General features: G+C 41.2%; 1 protein-coding gene and 1 long non-coding RNA gene across 4 annotated transcripts in view; one reads left to right on the top strand and one right to left on the bottom strand.

The window, feature by feature from the left end:
* Positions 1 to 7,195, bottom strand: part of LOC138816503 (uncharacterized) — a 25,740-nt gene extending 18,545 nt beyond the window's left edge. Inside the window, exon 1 of the long non-coding RNA XR_011368675.1 lies at positions 7,066 to 7,195. This is a non-coding gene — a long non-coding RNA (uncharacterized lncRNA). The remainder of the gene's footprint in view (positions 1 to 7,065) is intronic.
* Cimap3 (ciliary microtubule associated protein 3) overlaps positions 1 to 12,465 on the top strand; it is a 13,596-nt gene extending 1,131 nt beyond the window's left edge. The window contains exons 1-6 of one of the 3 annotated variants that reach the window (XM_070006284.1): positions 7,103 to 7,345; positions 7,496 to 7,638; positions 8,019 to 8,114; positions 8,750 to 8,880; positions 10,648 to 10,765; positions 12,231 to 12,465. In XM_070006284.1, coding sequence (XP_069862385.1) covers positions 7,312 to 7,345; positions 7,496 to 7,638; positions 8,019 to 8,114; positions 8,750 to 8,880; positions 10,648 to 10,765; positions 12,231 to 12,299 — 591 coding nt within the window. In that variant the 5' untranslated portion in view covers positions 7,103 to 7,311 and the 3' untranslated portion in view covers positions 12,300 to 12,465. Of the gene's footprint in view, positions 1 to 7,102; positions 7,346 to 7,495; positions 7,639 to 8,018; positions 8,115 to 8,749; positions 8,881 to 10,647; positions 10,766 to 12,230 lie in introns of those variants that run through there. The other 2 variants (XM_070006285.1, XM_070006283.1) reach the window with 2 other exon arrangements.
* The last annotated feature ends 11,849 nt before the right edge of the window (positions 12,466 to 24,314 follow it).

Here is a 24,314-nt window from a genome sequence, read left to right on the forward strand (position 1 = left end):
TCTTCTTCTTTTTTTTTGGGGGGGGGTCCGGTCGTGGGGCCTGAACTCTGGGCCTGGGCGCTGTCCCTCAGCTCTTCAGTTCAAGGCTAGCGCTCTACAACTTGAGCCACAGCACCACTTCCGGCTTTTTTCTTTTTGCTTATGTGGTGCTGAGGAATCGAACCCAGGGCCTTGAGCATGCAAGGCAAGCGCTCTACCACTGAGCCACCTTCCCAGCCCCTTTGTAACTTTCTTGAAAGACACCAATCCCCCAGCAGGATTTTCATTCCGGATCACCCTGGTTTTTGAGCCTGGCTCATGTGTGTTCTTAATCAAAATTTTAAACTTTTTTTCATTTTTACTTCTTTTTTGAGATGGAGGTCATACTATGTTCCCAGCCTAACTGAATTCCTAGTAGCTGAGATTATAGGCACATGCTATTATACCCAGCTCAATTTTTAATTTTGATAATTTTTCACTACTTATTTGTTTGTTTGCTTGCTTATTTGTTTGCTGGTTTTGGGATCAAACTCTGGGCATGGGCCCTGTTGCTGCTCCTTTTTGCTCAAAGCTATCGCTCTACCACTTGAGCCAGGGTACCACTTCCAGCTTTTCAGCAATTAATTAGACATAAGAGTCTCACTGACTTTTCTGCCCAGGCTGGCTTTGACCTGCAATCCTTAGATCTTAGCCTCCTGAGTAACTGGGATTATAGGTGTGAGCCACCAGCACCCAGCTTATATTGATTTTTTCTTTCATAAGCATCTGTACTTGCTTTTTTTTTTTTTTGAGACTGGGATATGAACTTGGTACCTGATGCTTTCGCTCATTGGCTAATGCTCTACCAACTGAGCTACACTTCCATCCCCTGCACTTGTTTTTTATTACCTTTCTTTTGCTACTTTTAGGCTGAATTTTTTTGGGGAGGGTCCGGTCATGGGGCCTGAACTCTGAGCCTGGGTGCTGTCCCTCAGCTCTTTAGCTTAAGGCTAGTGCTCTACCACTTGAGCCACAGCACCACTTCTGGCTTTTTCTTTTTTCTGCTTATGTGGTGCTGAGGAATCGAATCTAGGGCCTCATGCATGCAAGCAAGTGCTCTACCACTGAGCCACCTTCCCATCCCTAGGCTGAATTTAATATAAGGTCTTGAGATAAATATTTTTATTTATTTTTATGATGCTACCATTGTCCATTTAGGTATTTCTTTGGTTGCAGAACTAACTTATATACACCATATTTTCTTTACTGTTCTGCCAAAGTACTATCTTAGCTTTTGTTTGTTGAGTTGTTTTAAATATGGTTAGAGAACACATAGAAATTTGTAAAAATCTTTATAACCCACACAAATAGTTTGGGTAAATGTTTCCAAGGACCAAAAAAGTATATGCTTTCTTCAATAATTTTTTGCTTTGCATAGTCTGAGGCTATGTTGCTAGAAATGTTATAGAATCTAGAGATGTTGACTTTGCATTTACATATTAATTTAAAACAATGTCTTTTAAAGTAGTGAAGTATGTCATAATTTTTTTAAGAAGGGGGAGTTGGGATGAGAAACATGATAAAAGGGGTTGAGGTTGATTAGGAAATATTGTATGTGTATGTTATAATGTAACCCTTGTATAGCTAATATATGCTAATAAAAATAAAATGTTTATTTTTCTTCCTTCTTTTTGTCTGATATTGATATACATACATTGACTTTATGTTAATCTTCTTGTGGAATCTATACTCCATTCATCCTTTTACTGTCATTTATTTCAACCTTTGCAGATACCACTTCACTGTCTCCTGACTTCTGTTGTTTCTGTCAGAAAGACAGCTATCAATCTAACTGTTGCTTCTTTAAAACTAACATGAAGGGCTGGGAAGGTGTCTCAGTGGTAGAGCGCTTGCCTTGCATGCATGAGGCCCTGGGTTCGATTCCTCAGCACCACATAAGCAAAAAGAAAAAAAAGCAGGAAGTGGCACTGTGGCTCAAGTGGTAGAGTGCTAGCCTTGAGCTGAAGAGCTGAGGGACAGCACCCAGGCCCAGAGTTCAGGCCCCACAACCGGACCCCCCCCCCAAAAAAAAACTAACATGAAGCCTTCACTGGTGACTCATACCTGTAATCCTAGCTACTCAGGAGGCTGAGCTCAAATCCAGCCTGGGCAAGAAAGTCCATGAGCTTCTGATCTCCAGTTAACCACCAGAAAACCAGAAGTGAAGCAGTGGTTCAAAGTGGTAGAGTACTAACTAGCCTTAAGCATAGGAGCTCAGGGACAGCATTCAGACCCTGAGTTCAAATCCCACAGGCAAAAAAAAAAAAGCATTTGTGATTAGAACTGCTAACTTACTAAAGTCATCATCAAAAGTAGCTACAACATAAAGCATTGTCTATATATATATATATCAAGTAGTTTTCTGCATTGATTCTTTGTGAGCAGTCATTATTCTAACTATAGATACTCAACATTCCTTAACAATACTTAAAATTCTGTATTTTTTTTTTTTTTGGTCGGTCGTGGGGTTTGAACTATGGGCTTGGGTGCTGTCCCTGCACTCTTCAGCTCAAGGCGAGCGCTCTACTGCTTGAGCCATAGCGCCACTTCCTGTTTTCTAGTGGTTTATTGGAGATAAGAGTCTCATGGACTTTCCTGCCCGGGCTGTCATTGAACCGCGATCCTCAGATCTCAGCCTCCTGGGTAGCTAGGATTACAGGCGTGAGCCACCGGTGCCCAGCAGTATTAGCTTCTTTTTTATTTTTGGTGGGAAAAAAATGTATATTTATAATTTGCCAGCTTGATTCAGTTTAGATGATTCCAATTTTGTTGGCAACATCTAAAGCATCGTAATCAGGAGCCAGTCGAACATATGCCGCCTTCTCTCCATCAGGTCTGATCAGGGTATTGACCTTAGCTTCTTAAATGCACTATTATACTATTGGGGACACACAGAGCATATAGACAGACCATTTTTGACTATACTATCTATGTTTAGGTTGCTTTTAATGAACAATTAATAAATTCCAATCTGGATATAGTTGCTCAAGCCTGTAATCTTAAACTACTTAGGAGACAGAGATTGGAGGATCATGGTATCAGGCCTGCCTAGGAAAATAGAAGCTCTTGAGAGTTCATCTCAACCATTGGCTGAACTTGGCGGGACTACCTGTTGTTCTCCCAGATCTGGGAAAAGCACCATGGCTGGGCACAATGACACATGACTATCATTTGCAGTAAAAAAGCACAACCACAAAAATTTCAGCCCAGGACAGCCCTGGGAATAAGCCAACATGAAAATAACTAATGCAAAAGTGGGCTGGAGATGTGGCAAGTGGAATGCCTGTCTAGAAATCACAGGCCCTTAGTTCAATCCCCAGTACCATCAAAATAATTAACTAAATGAATTTGGCAACAGTCTGGATATAAGTGGGCCCAATACCATATTATATTTGTATTTCTCCTTTCTTGAGTATATTGAAATCTTTACTGGCTTTATTTTGTTTTTAGGATCTCACCTTTTCTTTTGCTTTCCTTTCCCTGCAGTATGAAGTTTGAACTTAGGGCTCCACAGTTGCTTGGTTTGCTTGCTCAGCTGTTGCTCTATCGTTAGAGATATGTTTTCATCCTAGCATGTTGCGGCTTAATTGGAGACAGAGTCTCACAGGCTTTTCTATACAGGCTGGCTTAGAATAGCAATCTTCCAGGTCTCAGCCTCCTGAGTAGCTAGGAGTGAGCCATGGCTCCTTGCTGGGTATAATATTCCTCTATTAGCCTCTTTAGAAGTCATGCCTTTGCTTTGGGGAGACATAGGTACTTGCTTCTTCCCGTTACCATTCTGATATCCTGAAGCATCCTCTAAAATCTCAAGCCAAGTGTTGTTACCTTAAGGCCCATGTTTGATGACCACAGTCTCTGGATTCCTTGGGATCTCTATGTTTCTTTTTTTTTTCCTTCTCAGTATGAGAAATACTTTTTTTTTTTGGGGGGGGTCGGTCGTAGGGCTTGAACTCTAGGCTTGGGAGCTGTCCCTGTGCTTTTCAGCTCAAGGCAAGCGCTATACCACTTGAGCCACAGCGTCACTTTTGGTTTTCAAGTGGTTTATTGGAGATAAGAGTCTCACGGACTTTCCTGCCCAGGATGGCTTTGAACCACGATCCTCAGATCTCAGCCTCCTGAGTAGCTAGGATTACAGGCATGAGCTACCGGCGCGCCCAGCTGAGAAATACTTTTTTTTCTATTTTTTTTATTGTGAAAATACTGTACAGAGGGGTTACAATTACATGAGCAAGATAATAAGTACATTTCTTATCAAGCATTGTAGCCTCCTCCTTTGTTTCCCCTTCCCATCCCATCCTCCCCCTACCCCCGGCCCAACCTCCCCCCCCCCCCAAAGTTGTAAAGTTCGTTTTTGACATAATGACTTGTATGTCTCATTGTTGCAATGGGTCTACCTGTATCCCTATTTAAATGATTTGTTTTTCTCTTCCCCTCCACAAATTATACCAACATCAAATACAGTGAAAGCAGGGGTTATACCGTGGGGGAGGGACATACAAAGCAACAAAGAAGAGAAATACTTTTTATGTCAAATATTTTCTATGAAAAAAATGCAGCTGAGGGTCTGGATGTTGTTCCCTTCAAAGATGATTTATTTTTGCCTTTTGCAGAAAATGAGTAGAAGCAGATGGCCTTAATGCAATTGGAGGTTGACTGGTGCAAAGCTGGATTTCAGGGGGTTTTAAGAGCTGATCTATTTTGAGTTTATCCTTAATTCTTCAATTTTATCTTTTCAGATTCCCAAACAAAATTCCAAGGTATTTTCCAGCTTCCTCTTTTTCATGGGCAGCCTACTTTTCCCTCCAATTCTCAGACTGTCTGTTCAAATCTGTGCTCAAATTGTCTATTTCTGAACCAACTTTTTCGTTAACCAGTGTCCAAAGAGAACAGCAAAAGCAACAGTTGGCTTCAACACTTTAGGCTTCTCTTCTTTCTGGAATTTTGGTCCAGTGTTTTCTTTCTTGCTTGCCATCCCCAAACATAATATTTTATTTAGTCTAGCTCTTCTACCTATTCTCAGAGGAGTAGTCTGAAGCAAACAAGCCTACCAATGTAGGAATAGTTACCATATTTTCAAGGTACTTTGTGACATGTGTCTGCTATACTGATAGTGTGTATTATTTTCAAAAAATACCCAGAACCTATAAATACTAATATTACTTAAGAATACAAAGAGAAATAAAATTATCAAAATAGTACCAACACCTCTTAACATTTTCTTTTCCACCGTATTACCAAGATCATATTGTATAGCCAAAATACTTAGAGTAAATTACACTTTGAATCCCTATTTTCATTCCATCCAAGCTTGACTTCTCATAGGGGCCTTTTTGATTACTGAGCTTTCTATATTATCACATGTGGAAAAAAAATACTTCAGTGCTAATATACAACATTAGGCACTACCAGCTAGCTATCTTTGCACACTACATCAAGACATTTGAATGCCCTGTGGAACATTGGGTATTCACTGTGTTGCTAAACAGAGCATACTGCAAGGTGTATTTAGTCTTTCTAGACTATTGACCAGAAGCATCATCATAATTTTAAAAAAAAAAGAAAGAAAAGAAGCTTTTCCCCACTAAAAAGAGGGAATGTGAATGTTCTCATCACAAAGAGGTGATGTTTGAGGAGACACACAGTCTTATTTTACCTTTGTTTGACTATTACACAATATACACATGTGGTGAAACATTAAATAGTACCCCATAAATAGATACAGTTGTGTACAATTAAAGATTTTTTTCCCTAGCACTGGAGCTTGAACACATCACCTGGGCAGGAATCCTTAGCTTTTTCACTTGAGGTTGGTGCTCTGCCACTTGAGCCACAGCTTCACTTTGGGGTTTTTGGTGTCTAAATGGACTTTCTTGCCTGATCTGGCAGCCAATCCAACTGTGACCCTCAGATTCCAGCCTTGTCAGTAGCTCTGATCACAAGCATGAGCCACCAGTGCCCGGATAAACATAAAAACAATTTTGAAGGCAAAAATATACATCCACAAGTTACCACAAAATATCCTCTATGTAAGGATTCAATTATCACCTTTTGGACAACTTCTGTTAAATCTATAAGATCATCACTGAAGACAGTATTAACTCAGGATAGTGCCATTCCCAGAGTGATCTTTAAGAATAGGACAGTACAGGTCAGTTACAGTATGTCTTTTTAACCTTTCATACCTGGACAATTTCTAAAACCATATTCAAACCTAATGCAGACACTGCATGGTTTTGACTTTATCTCCTAGTCCTCTCAGATTCTTTATAAACAGGAATGACTATATCCAATTTAGAGACAAGGAAACAGACTTAAAATTAAAGGATTGTCATTTTTTAAAAATATTAATCAAGATGCACTGTACTAAAAAAGCTGACATGTTAAGCTGGGCACCAGTGGGTCACACTTGTAATTCTTGTTACTCAGGAGGCTGAGGTCTATAGGTCACAGTTCAAGGTCAGCCCAGGCAGAAAAGTCTGCAAACATCTTAACCTCCAATGACTCACCAAAAAGCAGAATGTAGAGGTATGGCTCAAGTGGTACAGAGCCAGTCCTGAGCAAAAGAAAACTAAGAGATGGTGTCTAGGCCCTCAGTTCAAGCCCCAGTACTGGAACCAAAACAAAACAAAATTGATCATGTTGAATTGAAACCCCTTTTTACAACTAAAGATATTTACCAAATATTAAAACACATCTATGATTCCACTAGACTGGGCCACTCAAAGCCATGTGTCTATTAAAGCTTCAAGCCTGTCCCTGATCCTGTCTCTATCCCTCTAAGATAGTGTGGGGCAACCAGATTGGAAGGACTTAAGGAAAAAGAAAAGTAAAACCACAGGTCACCGAGAGACCTACTAGAGTAGCAGCCCGTCCCACTTCTCCGCTCTGGTTGTTGCCTAGGGTGCTCACCCTTCTATGCCAACTTTGCAGCTGTGGTGATGATTGTCTACTTTCACGACGCCTCTGCAATCGTGCACAGCTTGTGGACCTTTGCCACCCCCTCACCCGCGCAGCTCCTCCAGCCGCGAATCTAGCAGACCCTCTCACCTGATCTGATCAGCTGACTTCACGGTTGCCTGGGCTGTAGGCTCCCTCCTGCCGGTTCCCACCCGAATAGTAGTAGCTGGAAAGAGGCCTACCCCCTGCTGCGCAGTCGCGTTGGGAGCGTCCCTCTAGCTTAGTGACCCGCCTCCGTTTCCTTGGCAACGCAGTACACATTGAGAGACTGAGCACGCTGGAGATGTGCTTAAGCAGATCCAGATCTGCGGCAGGTAGATCAGAGAGCAAGAGAACATGGGGAAGCCAAGAAAGGTTAAGTGGGAGGAAGGTCAGTTCCCTCTCTCCACCGAGCTGTGTTTGGTTTTTGTAAGAGCCGGGTCCTCTCGACCTTTCCCTCCTTCCACTAGGCTGTCAGTAGGCTGCCACAGAGCAAGGAGCCTTCCCTCACCTGGAGTTTCGCCTCTTTGTTGATCTTTAGGTTTGCCTGATAACTACTTCTTTGGAACATGTCAATCAAGGAAGCTCTTTCCTTACTACCATCCCCCAAACAGATTGGGGAACAAGTTTCTCCCTATTAGGGGGGCGCCCCACCGTGGGCCTGGACGGTACACAGACACAGATGTGAGTATTCGCCTGCCTTTAGGTGGGTCTCGGTTCCCTGGCTATGGAAGGATAAACTTTAAGGTATCTTATACCAGTTTCTCTCCCTTTAGTTCAGTCCTCAGGGTAACTGTTGTATTAAGAGTGAGTTCAGCTCTTGCGGGAATTCAAAAATGTCGTTTATCTGACCTATCCAGCCATACCCCTTGGTAAAAAACCATACGTGTTATGTATATAATTGTTTAGATGGTGTTGACCTCAAAGGAGTCAAATCAAGTAAGAAAGAGAAATGTTTTGCAAAGAAGGTTCAGAGAGGAACATTCTAAGTTCACAGCATTTTGAAAGATGTTCTCTGTGTTACTGACATTTCCTTTCTCTCGCATTCCCTCTCCCACTCAAAGTGGAATAGCTTAGCATACAACCTATCTAAGATTCCCACCAGTGCAAAAGGATATACTCTCGGAGCCAGAACAGCTGCAAGATTTAAGACAATCAAGGTAATGTGCTGGGGTTGCAGGATGATCTAAGTTGTTCCATCAAACACTTGAGCATTCTCATTGCAAATGTGTGTAAGGGTCCTGGAGAGAATAGGAAACAATCCACTGAAAATAAATGATCCCCAGACATGGGCTTCAATGCTGAGGTGCCTACTGTTGAAATACGGGAAGGTGTGTGTGTGTATGTGTGTGTGTGTGTATGTGTGTGTGTGTGTGTGTGTGTGTATGTGTGATATTTATTAATGTATTATATATATTATCTTGCCAGTTTAAAAAAACAGATTCTGAATTTTCCAGCCTTTTGTGGGATTGGGTTCAAATGATGAGGTTATGGACTGTGACAAATGACCTTGGTTTTCTACCCATCCTTGTTTATGTTTACAACCTCTGTATTATTTGTCCTTAGACAATCTACTCCCATATCTTGATTTTTTTGGCATCCAGAAAGGCCTATTTCTATGTCTTAAAATGACTGAAACATAGTTGATTTATAGAAAGAAAAAATGACTCTTTTTTTAACCATAAGGAGATAGATGATAGATGCACACACAGATGCATGTGCACACATGCACACAACACACACACACATACACACACATGATTCTCTAACACATTGGTCTTTTTCTTGGTAACAGGATATAACACCTTACCCAGGCATGTACCAGAAAGTAAACACTGGTGAAAAGAAAGTCAAGCAAAATTTTGCTCCATTTAATACCTTGATGCCTCAATTTGGGAGCTATTCAAAGGAACCTTCTTATCCTGGGTATGTCTCCTCTTTTTGGGTGCTCTTAAGGGAATATCAAGTAGGAAAAGCAGTCCTTGAATCAGGATTACATACAAACCATCCCAGTTAAAGAAACAACTTACCTTTAAATGTTTAACCTCTTGCCCTTCAGATCCCTGGCACTATAGAATCTGTTATTCATGAAATAGCCTGTATTTTGTGCCAGGTAGTTTTATAGGTTCCACATATCTTGCAGTGTACCCATCACACAATGTTCCTGATATTTCTTGGAGCTTACATGTTGGAGTCCACACAGGTAAGAATCAAATACCCGTAATCTTGGTTTTCTAGGTCTAATATTCAGTATAGTTGGGAAAGAATTGGTGGTGGAGTTAAAAAAAAAACTAGAGTATAGTGAACAAGGATATAAAGAGAAAAGAGAATGAGAGGGGTGGTCTAGGGTTTACAAAGGCTTTGTGAGTTAAGAGGCTTATTCTAAATGCTTTAGGAACTCAGAATATATGAGTAAATGCTCCAGGTGTTTAGTCATGAGAAATCCAAGGATCAAAGAGCAACTTTCCAAGATTGCATTTAGGTTTAGGAATTGAATCTTGATACCCCCCTCCACCCTGCCATGTCTACCCTAATTATCATTTCCACACAATAAAGTCTATATCAAGATGTAAAGTGTTCTGAAAAAATACAACAGTTAAGAAAATGTAATTGATGCTGCTCTGCTGTCCCTAGATTACAAAAAGATTGTCGGTGCATGTTAATCATCAACTTCAAATTGTGGGCAGTACCAGCTCATCACTCACCTTTCCAGGGATCTTCTATCTCTTAACTAAGGACATTGAGTGGCAGAAATACTTTTTTTTTGGACTTGGCATTTTATGCATATATATTTATTTCCAATTTTATTATTATATCTTTAAGTAGTTGTACAAAGAAGTTTCCATTCTACAAAACAGTATATGAGTACAATATGAGTACAAGGTGTCTGACAACATTGTCACCCATCGCTCCTAACCCATCCCTTCTCTCACTTTTTTTTAAAAATTGAGATTAGGTGATTACATAAATTTCACATATTTCACAGTATTGTGGAATAGTGACACTTAGTTAAAGTCACAAAAACATTTTAACCTTCACAAGGCAAATTGTCATTATCATGGTCTATAAAGTTTGTGAATTCTATGAGCTTTGGCAATACAAATTATTTCTTCCACATCAGGTGATGTTTACATTTCTTTCCTTTTGTTTAGTGTAGACTGTTCCCTCTCTCCCTCTCACCCCTCCCTTCCCATCGCTCTTTGGGTTGCTTAGTTCTTTTTCTTCTATGTCCAGTGCAGCTGCAGAAATACTTTTTTTTTTTCGGGTCCAGTCATGGGGCCTGAACTCTGAGCCTGGGCGCTGTACCTCAGCTCTTCAGCTCAAGGCTAGTGCTCTACCACTTGAGCCACAGCGCCACTTCTGGCTTTTTTTTCCTTTTTGCTTATGTGGTGCTGAGGAATCGAACCCAGGGCCTCATGCATGCAAGGCAAGCACTCTACCACTGAGCCACCTTCCCAGCCCCCTGTAGAAATACTTTTTAAGCTTTTTAATCTTTACCCTAACTATGTGTTGGGAGTGACTATCTCTAACACAGATATCTAATTAGAAATACATTAACAAGTGTATGTGCCTGACATCAAGAGGTTAGTCAGTCTGTTATCTTTCCCCAAGGAGTTCAGGGGTGGATGTGCTACTGATAGAGTTCATGTGTGGTAACTAACTCATTATACATGTTTGTATTTTTATTTCTAGTCCTGGCACATACAACCCAGAGAAAAAGCCACCCTTCAAAGTTACTTGGCCAATGGTATTTGGAGCTCCAGACTGGGATCAGGTTCCTTGTCTAGAGAAAAGAACCCTTAAAACTGAGGTAATAGGATTTGAACTTCTGTGAGCTGCTCTGTCTAGTTATGTCATAAACCAGGTGTCTGTAAAGAATAAAACTTCAGGGAGTTCATGGTTCCCTGAAATTATGTGCACAAGGTTGTGTGTATATAAGAATAAGGAATTTTGGGCTGGGAAGGTGGCTCAGTGGTAGAGGGCTTGCCTTGCATGCCTGAAGCCCTGAGTTCGATTCCTCAGCACCACATAAGCAAAAAGAAAAAAAAGCCGAAGTGGAATGTGGCTCAAGTGGTAGAGCGCTAGCCTTGAGCTGAAGAGCTGAGGGACAGCACCCAAACCCAGAGTTCAGGCTCCACGACCAGACCCCCCCCCCAAAAAAAGAATAAGGAATTTTTAGAGACATACATAACTTCATACAATTTTGAAATGTGTATATATGTATAACCAAAACTCATACTTACATATATGATCTTCAAGTAATCCCTAGGATGACAGATAGGGATAGATACTGGGAATAGCATGATTTGTACAGATTGTACAGCTGGAATCCAGATCTTATGACTCCTAATGAAGTACTTCTTCCAATATATCACTTGCATGTTACATCATTAGAGAGCTGTAGATAAGAGCACAATTCTAGGAAAAATATTACCTGGGTTCCAATACTAGCTCTAGTATTGACTTGCTGTATGATGTTAAGCAAATCCTTTAATTTCTAAGCTCTAATTTTCTTATTTATAAAATGAGTATGATAATACAATTGATCTAATGACACAATTAATCTTAAATTTTGTGTGTGTGTGCAGTCCTAGGTCTTGAACTCAGAGACAGTACACTGTCCCTGAGCTCAAGACCTAGGGCCAGTGTACTGTCCCTAAGCTTTTTACTCAGGGCTATCCCTCTACCACTTGAGCTATAGTTCCACTTCTTTTTGGTGGTTAATTGGAGATAAGAGTCTCACAGACTTTCCTGCCCAGACTGGCTTTGAACTGAGATCTAGATCTCAGTGTCCTGAATGGCTAGGATTACAGATATGAGCTACTGGCACCCTGCTAAATTTAACTATTAAAATAATATAGAAAAGTATTTCACACAGTACCTGATCAAATAACATATCTTTGATTGGTTAGCTACTATAATTTTAGCAGTATTTTCCTAGTGGAATTTAGAATTAACTCCAGAAATATGTGTTAAATGCCTAATGTATTAATACCATTGTGCTCTACCCTGTGATAGTGTTCAAGGATATATAATCCTTCTCTTCAAGGAGCCTATCAAATACTAGAATGTGTACCAAATAGTAAATAATTTGTTGCATGATGTATACCATAGTAAGATGAAGAGTAGATTTGCACAAATATTGAACCAATAGGGTTAGATTGCTATGGAGTTGGGGTTCTGCTGAGCCACATTGCTATAATGCACAGTCAGGAAGACTGCAGACAGAGGCTTAACATTAGAATATTGATCTAGACAATATTGTTTCATTGCAGCTGTCAACAGACAAAGACTTCAGAGAGCATCGGAACCGTATGGCTTACTTCAGCCTATATTACAATTGAGAAGTAGTCACTATCTTCATGTGCTCTTCTTGACCAGGGGATCTCCAGGACTGAGGAGAGAGGCCTTCTTCTACTTCTTCATTAATGTGGCCCTCTTGTCTGCCAGGGTGGGGCCAAGGGAGAGGAGCAAGGTCTCATACCTACTGTATACAAACATAAAAGACTTGTCAAGTATTATATGCCCATCTTCTGGTTTGTGGTCTGCCGTTGGGTGATTTCATTTTGTGTGAATTATCTGTGCATCTCTTCCCTTTACCTCTATTTCCAGGTGCTGGTACCTATCTCTGGTACTAGATGGCTTTTGGCCTATACATGTCAAGGACTTAAATGGCATTTGGGTTTGTTAGATACAGAGGATAATTAAACAGCAGGTTAAAATGCATATGTGTTAGGAGCTCTTCCAAGCTTTGGAGTTCCCTGATCAGGAATGTGAAGGCCCTGATTTGGAAATCTTCCCAAATAGCCTCAAAACTTGAAGAACCAAAAAGACGCTCTTTCATATTATATAATCTGTTTAGTCAATCAATATAATGATTTGTGCCTCCGTTTCAGGAAAGGTGGTAAGCACTGGAGATCAACATAATCTCATCTGCTTTAGTCTGGCCTGAAGTCAGAGAACCTCCCAGGGCAGGTAGTGGATGGTATCTGCCCCTCAATCTGAATGAACACCAAAGCCATAGAAATGAGTGTTATGAGTGTAAGAATTTGAATCTACTGCATTCACATTTCACATATATAGAGATAGTCTGGTCTGGGGAGTCAGGTCCTTTCTTTCCAACATGACTTAAAGTAAGTCAAGCATAATAATGTAGGATTAGCATTACGTGTGGCTACCTTTTAGTGGGAAGGTCCTCTAGTGAGCACTTAGGCCTATTAGTAATTGTGAAAGGTATTAAGTCTGAATGGATAAAGAGTGGGAAATGCCAAGGGCCATAGAAAAGCTCCAGACCATCATAATCCAGAGGACTGTACATGGTAAATGTTTACTTTGAAAGGAACATTCAGAGATAGCCTTTGCATAAGACTTATGGAGCAAACTGATTTTTTTTGGGGGGGAGGGGGTCCGGTCCTGGGGCCTGAACTCTGGGCCTAGGCACTGTCCCTCAGCTCTTTAGCTCAAGGCTAGCACCCTACCACTTGAGCCACAGCACCACTTCCGGCTTTTTTTTTCTGCTTATGTGGTGCTGAGGAATCAAACCCAGGGCCTCATGCATGCAAGGCAAGCACTCTACCACTGAGCCACCTTCAGCCCACGAACTGATTTTCTGAAATCATATTGGAAAATGATGAGAAATATTGGAAACCAACTTGGAATATTAAGGTAATAATAATGCTACTCAAAGCTAAAAATTTGCCCAGTTATATAGGCTTTTTTTAAGCTGATGATTTCATGATTATCTTCCATTGTCATCAAGTGTCTATGACTTGATTGAGCTAATCATAGTGATGCCTGCCTGTAATCTCAGCACTTAGAAGATTAAGACAGGCCATGCAACAGTGATACTCACAAGACAATATGTTAAAAATGATCTGTACAACTTGGGGGATGTTGAGGGGAGGGGAAGTGGGAGAAAAATGAGGGAGAGGGTAACAATTTCGACAAGAACTGTACTCACTACATTATGTAACTGTAACCCCTCTGTACATCACCTTGACAATATTTTTTTAAATTTTTTTATTGTAAAGATACTATACAGAGGGTTACAGTTACATGAGTGAGGTAATGAGTACACTTCCTCTTGAACATTGTTACCCCCTCCATTGTTTTCCCCCTACCATCCCCTCTCTCCCTCCCTTCCCCGAGGTTCTTTTTTTTTTTTTTTTTTTTGATTGTGATTAAGTGATTACATAATTTCTGGAAATTCACAGTATTGTGGAATAATGATGCTCATTTAAAGTCACAAGTTCATTCTAACTTTCCTGGAGCAAATTGTCTATCATAGTCTGTAATATATAACGGTGCTCACATGTTATATACCATATATGTGATCAGCAGCATGGGGATATTTGGTAGTGGTTCAACCAGATGAGTGGGAGTTCTTTGGTTCTTAAGTCCTGTTAGTTTTGTCATTTCACCTAACATTTTGGATTTAGCAGCCACTTATCAGGGAGACCATGTACTGTTTGTCTCTTCGTTCTTGGCTTACCTCGCTCAGCATGATTCTTTCTACCTCCATCCATTTCCCTGTAAATGCCATTATTTTGTCATTTCTAATGGCTGCATAATATTCCATTGTGTATAGATACCACAATTTTTGGATCCATTCATCTGTGGTGGGGCATCTAGGTTGTTTCCATATCCTAGCTATTGCGAACAGGGCTGCAATAAACATGGAGGTGCACGTGTCCTTGTATATTGGTTCCTGTTGTTCAGGGTAGATGCCTAGAAGTGGTATGACTGGGTCGTAAGGCAGGTCAATCTTTAGCTTTCTAAGGACCCTCCAGACTGCTTTCCAAAGTGGTTGTATAAGTGTACATTCCCACCAGCAGTGTAATAGCATTCCTCATTCTCTACATCCCCTCCAGCATTTGTCGTTGGCTGATTTGTGGATGTGGGACATTCTGACTGGGGTAAGGTGGTATCTCAGGGTTGTCTTTATTTGCATTTCCTTCACCACCAGGGATGATGAACATTTCCTCATGTGTTTCTTTGCCATTTTTATTTCTTCATTTGAGAAGTCCCTCTTTAGTTCCCTTGCCCATTTAGTAATTGGTTTGTTAGGTTTGGGAGGGATTAGTTTCTTGAGTTCCCTGTATATACAAGATGTCAACCCCTTGTCTGATATATTGCTGGTAATATTTTTTCCCAATTAGTTGGTTGTCTTTCTAGCTTGGTTGCGATAGCTTTATCTGTGCAGAAGCTTTTTATTTTAAGGTAGTCCCATTTGTCAAGTCTCTCTCCAACTTGTTGTGACCCTGGGACTCTGTTCAGGAAGTTCCTTCCTGTGCCTATTAGTTCAAATGTCTCTCCTACTCTGTCCTGCAGTAGTTTCAGAGATTCAGGTTTAATGTTAAGGTCTTTAATCCATTTTGAGTTGCTGTTGGTGCATGGTGATAGGCTGGGGTCCACTTTTAGTTTTCTGCATGTGGCTGCCCAGTTTTCCCAGCACCAGCGGTTGAAGAGGCTGTGTTTCTTCCATTGTATGTCTTTGGCTCCTTTGTTGAATATCAGCTGGCTGTAGGCCTGTGGATTTACTTCTGGATCTTCTATTCTGTTCCATTGGTCTTCAGGTCTGGTTTTGTGCCAGTACCATGCTGTCTTTGTTATTATAGCTCTGTAGTAGAGTTTGAAGTTCGGCATGGATAGCCCTCCCATATTGTCTTTATCCCCTAGAATTGTTTTGGTTATTCTAGGTCTTTTGTTGTTCCATATGAATTTTTGGACTGTTTTCTGTATTTCCATGATGTACGTCATTGGGTTTTTAATAGGAATTGCATTGAATTTGTATATTAGTTTTGGAAGTATTACCATCTTTACTATATTAAGTCGGCCTATCCAGGAGCATGGGAGGTCTTTCCATTTCCTAGTGTCTTCTGCAATTTCTTTCTTTAACTTTTTATAGTTCTCATTAAATAGTTCTTTTACATCTTTGGTTAAGTTAATTCCTAAATATTTTATTTTTTGGGAGGTTATTGTGAATGGGGTTGCTCCCTTTATTTCCCTCTCTTCCTGTAATTATCAGTGTATAGGAAGGCAACTGATTTTTGTGGGTTTATTTTGTATCCTGCTATTTTGCCGAAGTGATTTATGATTTCTAAGAGTTTGGGGATGGAGTTTTTGGGATCGTGGAGATATAGTATCATGATTACCTTCTTCTTTCCCTATGCGGATCCCTTTAATGTCTTTTTCTTGCCTTATTGCCCTGGCTAAGGGTTCTAGGACTATATTGAAGAGGAGTGGAGACAGTGGGCATCCTTGCCTTGTTCCTGATTTTAGGAGAATTGGTTGTAGCTTTTCCCCATTAAGTATAATATTGGCTATTGGTCTGTCATAAATGGCTTTTATTGTTTTTAGAAATGTTCCTTCTATTCCTATTTTCTCCAGAGCTTTTAGCATGAATGAATGTTGAATTTTGTCAAAGGCCTTTTCTGCATCTGTGGCAATAATCATGTGATTCTTGACCTTGGCTCTGTTGATATGTTGGATTACTTTTATTGACTTACGTATGTTAAACCATCCCTGTGTCTCTGGGTTGAAGCCTACCTGGTCATAGTGAATTATTCTTTTTTATGTGTTTCTGGATTCTGTTAGCTAGAATCTTGTTAAGGATCTTTGCATCTGTGTTCATCAAGGAGATTGGCCTGTAATTCTCCTTTTTGGTTGGGTCTTTGCCTGGTTTGGGGATGAGTGTGATATTGGCTTCGTAGAATGAGTTTGGGATAGCTCCCTCCTTCTCTGTTTCTCGGAAGAGCTTGAGGAGTATGGGTATTAGTTCTTGTTTAAAGGTCTTATAGAATTCTGCTGTGAATCCATCTGGTCCTGGGCTTTTTTTTGTTGGAAGACTTTTGATAGCTTCCTGTATCTCATTATAGGATATTGGCTTATTTAATTGGTTAACTTCTTCTTTGCTCAGTTTGGGCAACTTGTATTTCTCTAAAAATGCATCCATTTCTGCCCGATTTTCTTCCTTTAGAGAGTATAGCTTTTGAAAGTAGTCTGTTAGAATTGTTTGGATATCTTGGGTACGGGTTGTGATGTTTCCCATGGCATCCCTAATCCTATTAATATGGGTTTCCTCTCTTCTTTTTTTAATTAATCTAGCCAATGGGCCATCAATTTTGTTTATTTTTTCAAAGAACCAGCTTTTTGTTTGGTTTATTTTGGTTATGGTTTTCTGATTTTCTAATTGGTTAATCTCTGCTTTTAATTTGGTTATCTGGCTTCGTCTAGTAGCTTTAGGTCCCATTTTTTCTTGTTTTTCTAGCTGTTTTAATTGCAACATGAGATTATTTACTTGGTCTGTCTCCATTCTCTTGATGTGGGCACTGAGGGCAATAAATTTGCCCCTCAGGACTGCTTTTGCTGTGTCCCACAAGTTTCTTTGTGAGGTGTTTTCATTTTCATTGAGTTGTAGGAAATGCTTTATTTCTTCTCTGATCTCTTCTGTTATCCAGGCATTGTTAAGGAGTGTGCTGTTCAATTTCCATGTATTAGAGAAATTTCTGCAGTATGCTTTGTAATTGAGAGCTAGCTTGATTCCACTGTGGTCAGATAGGATACAGGGGATTATGTCGATCCCTTTGTATTTGCTTAAGTTCCTTGCATGAACTATGATATGGTCTATTTTGGAGAAAGTTCTGTGAGCTGCTGAGAAGAATGTGTACTGTGTTGTTTTAGGGTGAAATACTCGGTAGATGTCAGTTAATTCTGCTTGGAGTATGGCCTCTCTTAATTCGGTAGCTTCTTTGCCAATCCTCTGGTTGGTAGACCTGTCCTTTGTTGAGAGTGGTGTGTTAAAGTCTCCTAGTATTATCGTATTGGGATCTATTTTATTCTGTAAGTTTGAGAGCATTTGTTTGACATATCTGGGTGCACCAATATTTGGGGCATATAAGTTGATGATGGTTATATTCTCCTCTTGGATTGTTCCCTTTATTAATATGTAGTGTCCATCCTTGTCTTTCTGTACTGATTTTAATGAAAAGTTTATTTTGTCAGATATCAGGATAGCTACACCTGCTTTCTTACTGGGGGCGTTTGATTAGTAGATCCTTTCCCACCCCTTCACTCTGAGTTTGTTTGTATGTTTGGCTGAGAGGTGGGTCTCCTGAAGGCAACAGATGGATGGGTCTTCTTTTCTGATCCAGTCCTCAGTTCATTTTCTTTTAATTGGCGAATTCAGCCCATTTATATTAAGAGAAAGTATAGAGAGATGCATTGTTGTCCCTGCCATTCCGTTTTCCTAAGTTTTTCTTCTTTCCTTTCCTCCTGTGCTTGCTCAGTTAGACTTTGAGTAACGCCTGTTTGGGGCAGGCCCCAGTTCCTGGTTGCTTTCTTCAGGTTGTGTCCCCCCCTCTTAGAATTCTTTGTAATGCTGACTTAATGTTTATGTATTCATTTAGTTTTTCTTTGCTATTGAAAGTTTTCAGTTCTCCATCGAATATGAATGCTAGCTTTGCCGGGTATATTAGTCTGGGTTGGCAGTTATTGGCTCTCAGGGCTCGTATGGTGCTTTCCCAGGCTTTTCTTGCATTCATTGTTTGTGTGGAGAGATCTGCAGTGATTCTAATTTTTTTCCCGTTGTAGCTCCTTCTTCATTTTTGCTGCATGCAGGATTGTTTCCTTATTATTCAGATCTATCATTTTTACTATAATGTGTCTAGAAGTGTTTCTCCTGGGGTCTTGCTTGTTGGGTGTTCGATAAGCTTTTGTGATGTAGTTAAGATGGTCGTTTTTGAGGTGGGAAAAATTTTCATTGATTATCTTGTTAAATAGGTGTTGCATTCCCTTGCTCTGGAATTCCTCACCTTCGTCCACTCCGATTATACGAAGGTTAAATTTTTTTTAGCATTATCTGCTTGCTCTTGAATTTCCCTTTGGTTTGAGTGATTTTTCCATATCTGTCACTTTTTGGTCCAGTTGGTGTACTCTGTCTTCTGTATCTGACACTCTACCTTCCATTTCATTCACTCTGTTGACAGTGGCTTCTATTGTGGTTTGCATGGAGGAAATGGATCCCTTTATGGATTCAATGTTGGTTCTCAGAGTACTGATCTCACCTCTCAATGAGGTATGCATTATCTCTAATTTGGCATTTATCTCACTTCTTACTGAGGTTTGTGCAGCTTCTATTTTTGCATGCATCTCTTGTTTGATACCCTGTATCTCTTTTGATAGTTCATCCTTGTGCTCTTTCAATTTCTGATCAATTTCTCGCTTTATTTCTTGAGTCATTGCCTCCAGCAACCGTTGGATGTAGCTTTTGTCTTCCATTCCTGCTTTGCTCCCACTGGGGCTCTCCCCTGCGTGGCTCCTGGCTTTTGAGGTGAGCTTGCTGTCCTGCGTGGTGGTAAACCTTGTGATTTTTCTCTGTGATTTTCGCATGGAGGTTCAGGAGACTGCTCTTCAATTTTGTTTTGGTGTGTCTGTCTTTGCTTGGTTGCTGATTCTGTATTGGTAGAGAGAGTCTGTGCCTGATCTGGGTTCTGTTGGGAGCCTATTTCCAGCTGCTATTCTGACTTACTTAGGATTCTCAGCTCTCTGCTGTAGATTGCTGGCAGTTCCCGCCTTTGGAAGGGTTGAGCAGCCTAGACTGCTTGTGTTTCTTCCTACGAGTGCTCTTGTGAAGAACAGATGCTCTGGATGCACTCTCCCAAATACTGGAGTCTGCTATGGGCTCCTGATGTGTTTTTGTTTGTTTGTTTTGGGCTGGTTGTGGGCTTGAACTCTAGGTATGGGTGCTGTCCCTCCACTCTTCAGCTCAAGGCTGGCACCCTACCATTTGAGCCACAGCACCACTTCTGACCCTTTTTGCTTTTGTGATGCTGAGGAATCAGATCCAGGGCCTCATACATCCAAGACTATCACTCTATTGCTGAGCCACCTTAACAGTCTGAGCTCCTGCTTACTATCAGGTGCTGGCAGCCTGTGTTGCCCAATTCCCAGTCTAGGGTATATGGGTGGAGTTTTGGTGGGGTTTTGGCTTCTCTTGTCCTGGGCCTCCAGGTCTTTTGTTGTCACAGGCGTGCTTCCCGGGGAGTGCTGTTTCCTGGTTTTCTCCCCTCTGTTGAGGTGTATGCTCAGCTTTTTACTTCAGTTGGGAGGAGTTGGTCGTGTTGTTCTGGGGCCGGATCCCCGGGCCTGGTTCCGGCCCCAGCCTGGAGCGCGCTCATTAGGCCTGTGCTGATGTGTATACCACCTAGGTTATGCAGCCTGGAGCACGCTCGTTAGGCCTGTGCTGATGTGTATACCACCTAGGTTATACAGCCTGGGGGACACAGTTCAAATTTCTTCTACTGTTGGTAGTCTTGACCCAGGGGCGCTGTTCCTGGCTTGGGAATTTAAGCTCCCTTCCAGGGGTGCTCTTGCTCTAGCCTGGCCAGCGGAGTGTGCTCCACTGGCTGGTGGAGCTCTCAAACAGTTCCCAGTTTTAGTGGGTCCTGTGGTCCGGGTGTTGGGGTAGGGAGTCTGGGTCAGGGTCTGGGGATTCCCTCCAGCTCTGCTCTCCCTTGAGCGATACACTGTCCCCTGTGGGGTACTCACCCTGGAGCTGGTTGTTTCTGTGTGGTGTAGGTCGTCAATTGTTGTTGCAATCCGAGTTCAGTGGGGTGGTTGCAGGCTGGGTTGGGCGGTGGTGGCTCTGTGTGATTCTTTTCTGTCTCTGCCTCTGTCGAAGCTGTCGGGTCAAAAGTGTCCACGCTCAGGCAGCTTCTTCGCGGTGCCTCTGGGGCCGGGGCGGCCCCGCCGGATCGTTGCGATCGCGATCGGGCTGGTGGTTTGCCTGGGCTGGTGGTCTGCCGACAGGTCCCTTTGTCTGCCAACAGGTCCCTTTGTCGCGCTGCTGGTGCCGAGCAGCTTTGGCAGGATGGAGCCTCTCTGCTCCGGTGGAGAGTGAGGGGTGGGGGTGGGATCCTCGTAGAGACTCCCAGCTGGTAGGTTTCTCTGTTCCTGGCGATCCGCTGTTCTGCAAACCGGTACCTGGTGATCTGCAAGCGGCCCCCTGTGTCTCTGGGGCTCCGGCAGCCCCCGCCGTGCCAGCTGGCCGGCGGCTTGGCGCACTGCCGCGCGGCCAGTAAAGGTTGGGGGAGGGGTCTTCGCTTTTCTCTGTTCTGAAATTCTTCTTTTCCTCTCTTTCTTTTTTTGTTATTTTCCGCCTCTGGTTTTTCTCTGAGTGTTCGTCTTTTTGTTGTTGTCGGTCTCTTGGGGAGATTAAGCGTTGGAACTCGAACTCTCTTTTTGGTTGGAGAGAGCTGTGGCGTTTCCCTACTGCCCTGTCGCCATCTTGGTCCCCCCCCCTCAGAATCGACAATATTTTTTAAATAAGAAGACTAAGACAGGAAAATTGTATGTTTTAGGCCAGCCTGAACTATATAGTGAGTTCAAGAGCAACTTGAGCTATGTAGTAACAACCTTTCTCAAAAACAACAACATAAAATTTTTTTTAAAAAGTGAGCTGGGAACTGGTGGTTCAAAGCCAGCTCAAGCAGAAAAGTCAATGAGAGTCTTGTCTCTAACTAACCAACAAAAAGACAGATATGGCTCTGTGGCTCAAATAGTAGAGCTCTAGCCTTGAGAAAATTAAAAGCTCAGGCACAGATCCTAGTCCCTAAGTTCAAGCTATAGGACTGACAAAAAAAAAAAATCTAAGAAAATAAATTTAAAAATAAGCCAGGCACTGGTGGCTCATGCCTGTAATCCTAACTGCCCGGGAGACTGAGATCTGAGCATCATCTCTCTTCAAAGCCAGTCCAGGCTTTGAGACTGTTATCTCCAATTAACCACTCAAAAACCAGAAGTGGAGCTGTGGCTCAAAGTGGTAGAGTGCTAGCCTTGAGCAAGAGAGCTCAGGGATAGTGCCCAGGCCCTGAGTTCAAACCCATAACTGACATAATAATAATAAAGGCTAGTTATTTTTAGGGGAAAATGGGAGATTAGAAGTTTCATCCATGTGACTTTGAGAATAAAAAGGGTCAGAGTAATAAAGGAAGAGACTATGTTCTGAGGTGAGGAAGAACATTTGGTAGTAAGAGATAACAGGACAACTTTAAAGAAATAAACAAAAAATATGCATAGAAAACTTATGAAACTGTCCGAAGCTCTAAGCACTAACCTCAACTCCTGTGAGGAGGGGAAGGTGGTTAAGGCCACAATCAAAAGCTCAGCCAGGAGGCCACATGACATTTTTTTTTTACCTACTAAGGCAAACCTATCAGAATGATTGTACATTTCTCAGCAGAAAGCCCAAAGGCCAGAAGAACATGAAATGATATATTTCAAGGCCTGAAAGACAATAATTTTCAATCAAATATTCTATATCCAGAAAAATTACCCTCATAGAAGTAAAGATTTTCCATGATAAATGTAAACCAAAGCAATTCATGACAACTATGCTGGCATTGTAGATGGTCACTCAAAGGAGTACTACACACAAAAGAAGAAGGAGAAACATAAACTCAAACATAAAAGCACAGGAAAGAATAAACCTCACAAGAAGAGTACATAAATAGATATGGGAAAGAATCAAAAACCATTAACAATCAATAAGCCTTTACACATTTAAAAAACAAAAATAAGGTCCAACTGTTTGCAGGCTGCAAGAAACCTCACTGTCAAAATCACATGGAGACAAAGTGAAAGGATTGAAAAAGGTATTCTGGGGAGGGGAGATGGGAAGGGACAGGAAGGGGAAACAAAGGAGGAGGCAACAATGCTTGATAAGAAATGTACTCATTACCTTGCCCATGTAATTGTAACCCCTCTGTACAGTATTTTCACAATTAAAAAAGTATTCTAAGCAAACAGAAGGTGAAAGCAAGAAAAAGTAGCTCTATTCCTATGTGATAAAAGATGACTTTTAGTCTAAATTAGTCATGAGGTAAACAAGGTCACTGCATATTAAGGAACAATCCATTAAGAAGATATAAGTACACATACACCAAATGTTGATGCACTTAAAACTAAACACACACACATACACACACACAATCTAATTCACATAAAGGGACAGATTCAGATACAATAATAATTGTGACTTTAATATCCCACTCTTATCAACAGATAGATCAACCACACAAAGATGTTTTAAGAAATTTAGAATTAAACAGCACCATAGATCAAATAGACTCAACAGACAGCTACAGAATAGCCCATCCAACAGTTGCAGAACACATAGTCTTCTAAGTAGTTCATGGCACTTCTCCAAAACAAATGACATGATAAGCCACCAAGTCAGTCTCAACAAATATGAAAAAATGAAATAATCTCATATTTTATCAGGCTCTAATGGAATATAATTAGAGACATATCAAGAGAAACTACAGAAAATATAGAAACATGGAGATTGGACAATGAACTTTTTTTTTTTTGGTCAGTCATGGGTCTTGAACTCTGGGCCTACGTCTTGTCCCTGAGCTATTCAGCTCAAGGTGAGCACTCTACCGCTTGAGCCACAGCACCACTTGGAGATAGAGTCTCACAGAGTTTCCTTCCCAGGCTGGCTTTGAACTGCAATCCTCAGATCTCAGCCTCCTGAGTAGCTAGGATTATAGTCATGAGCCACCAGTGCCTGGCTGACAATGAACTTTTTAATATTCAATGAGTTACTTAAAAATTCAGTAGGGAAGGAGCTAGAGGTGTGGCTAAAGTGGTACAGTGCCTACCTAACAAGCATAAATCCCTGATTTCAAACTCAGTACCCACAAAAAAGTCATTAGGGAAAATTTAAATTCCTAGAATCAAATGACATGGAAATTCAACTTGCCATAATGTTTGGGATACAGCAAAGGCAGTTCTAAAAGCAAAGTTTATTGTTAGGAGTATGAATTTAAAACTTAAGCAATAAAGCAGGACAGAATCATGTTTACAGGAAAATGAACAGAACTAGAGACCATCATATTAAGTGAAACACACAACTCAGAAGGCAAATCGAATCTATTTATCCTACAAGAGGAGCACAACACTAAACACTAAGATCAACTCCACGATATGTGACTACTGTCATCTAATGAAATATCAAGAAACGCGCATGTCTGTATCACTAGGCTCCCCCACAGAAGTTGGCTGAACCTGTTTTGTCTCCTTTTTGCCCCAAAGTACATCTTTCTTTTTTCTTCTTTTTCTCTTTTTTTGGTGGGTCGTGGGGCCCAAACTCTGGGCCTGGGCGCTGTCCCTCAGCTCTTCAGCTCAAGACTAGCACTCTACACAGCGTCACTTCCGGCTTTTTCTACTTATGTGGTGCTGAAGAATCAAACCCAGGGCCTCATGCATGTGAGGCAAGCACTCTAAGCACTGAGCCACCTTCCCAGCCCCAAGTACATCTTTCTGATTATACCATATTTACAGTAGAACCTTGATAT

Source organism: Dipodomys merriami, unplaced genomic scaffold (assembly GCF_024711535.1).
Source record: "Dipodomys merriami isolate MVZ:Mamm:240054 unplaced genomic scaffold, mDipMer1.0.p SCAF_7, whole genome shotgun sequence".
Lineage (NCBI taxonomy): Eukaryota > Metazoa > Chordata > Mammalia > Rodentia > Heteromyidae > Dipodomys > Dipodomys merriami.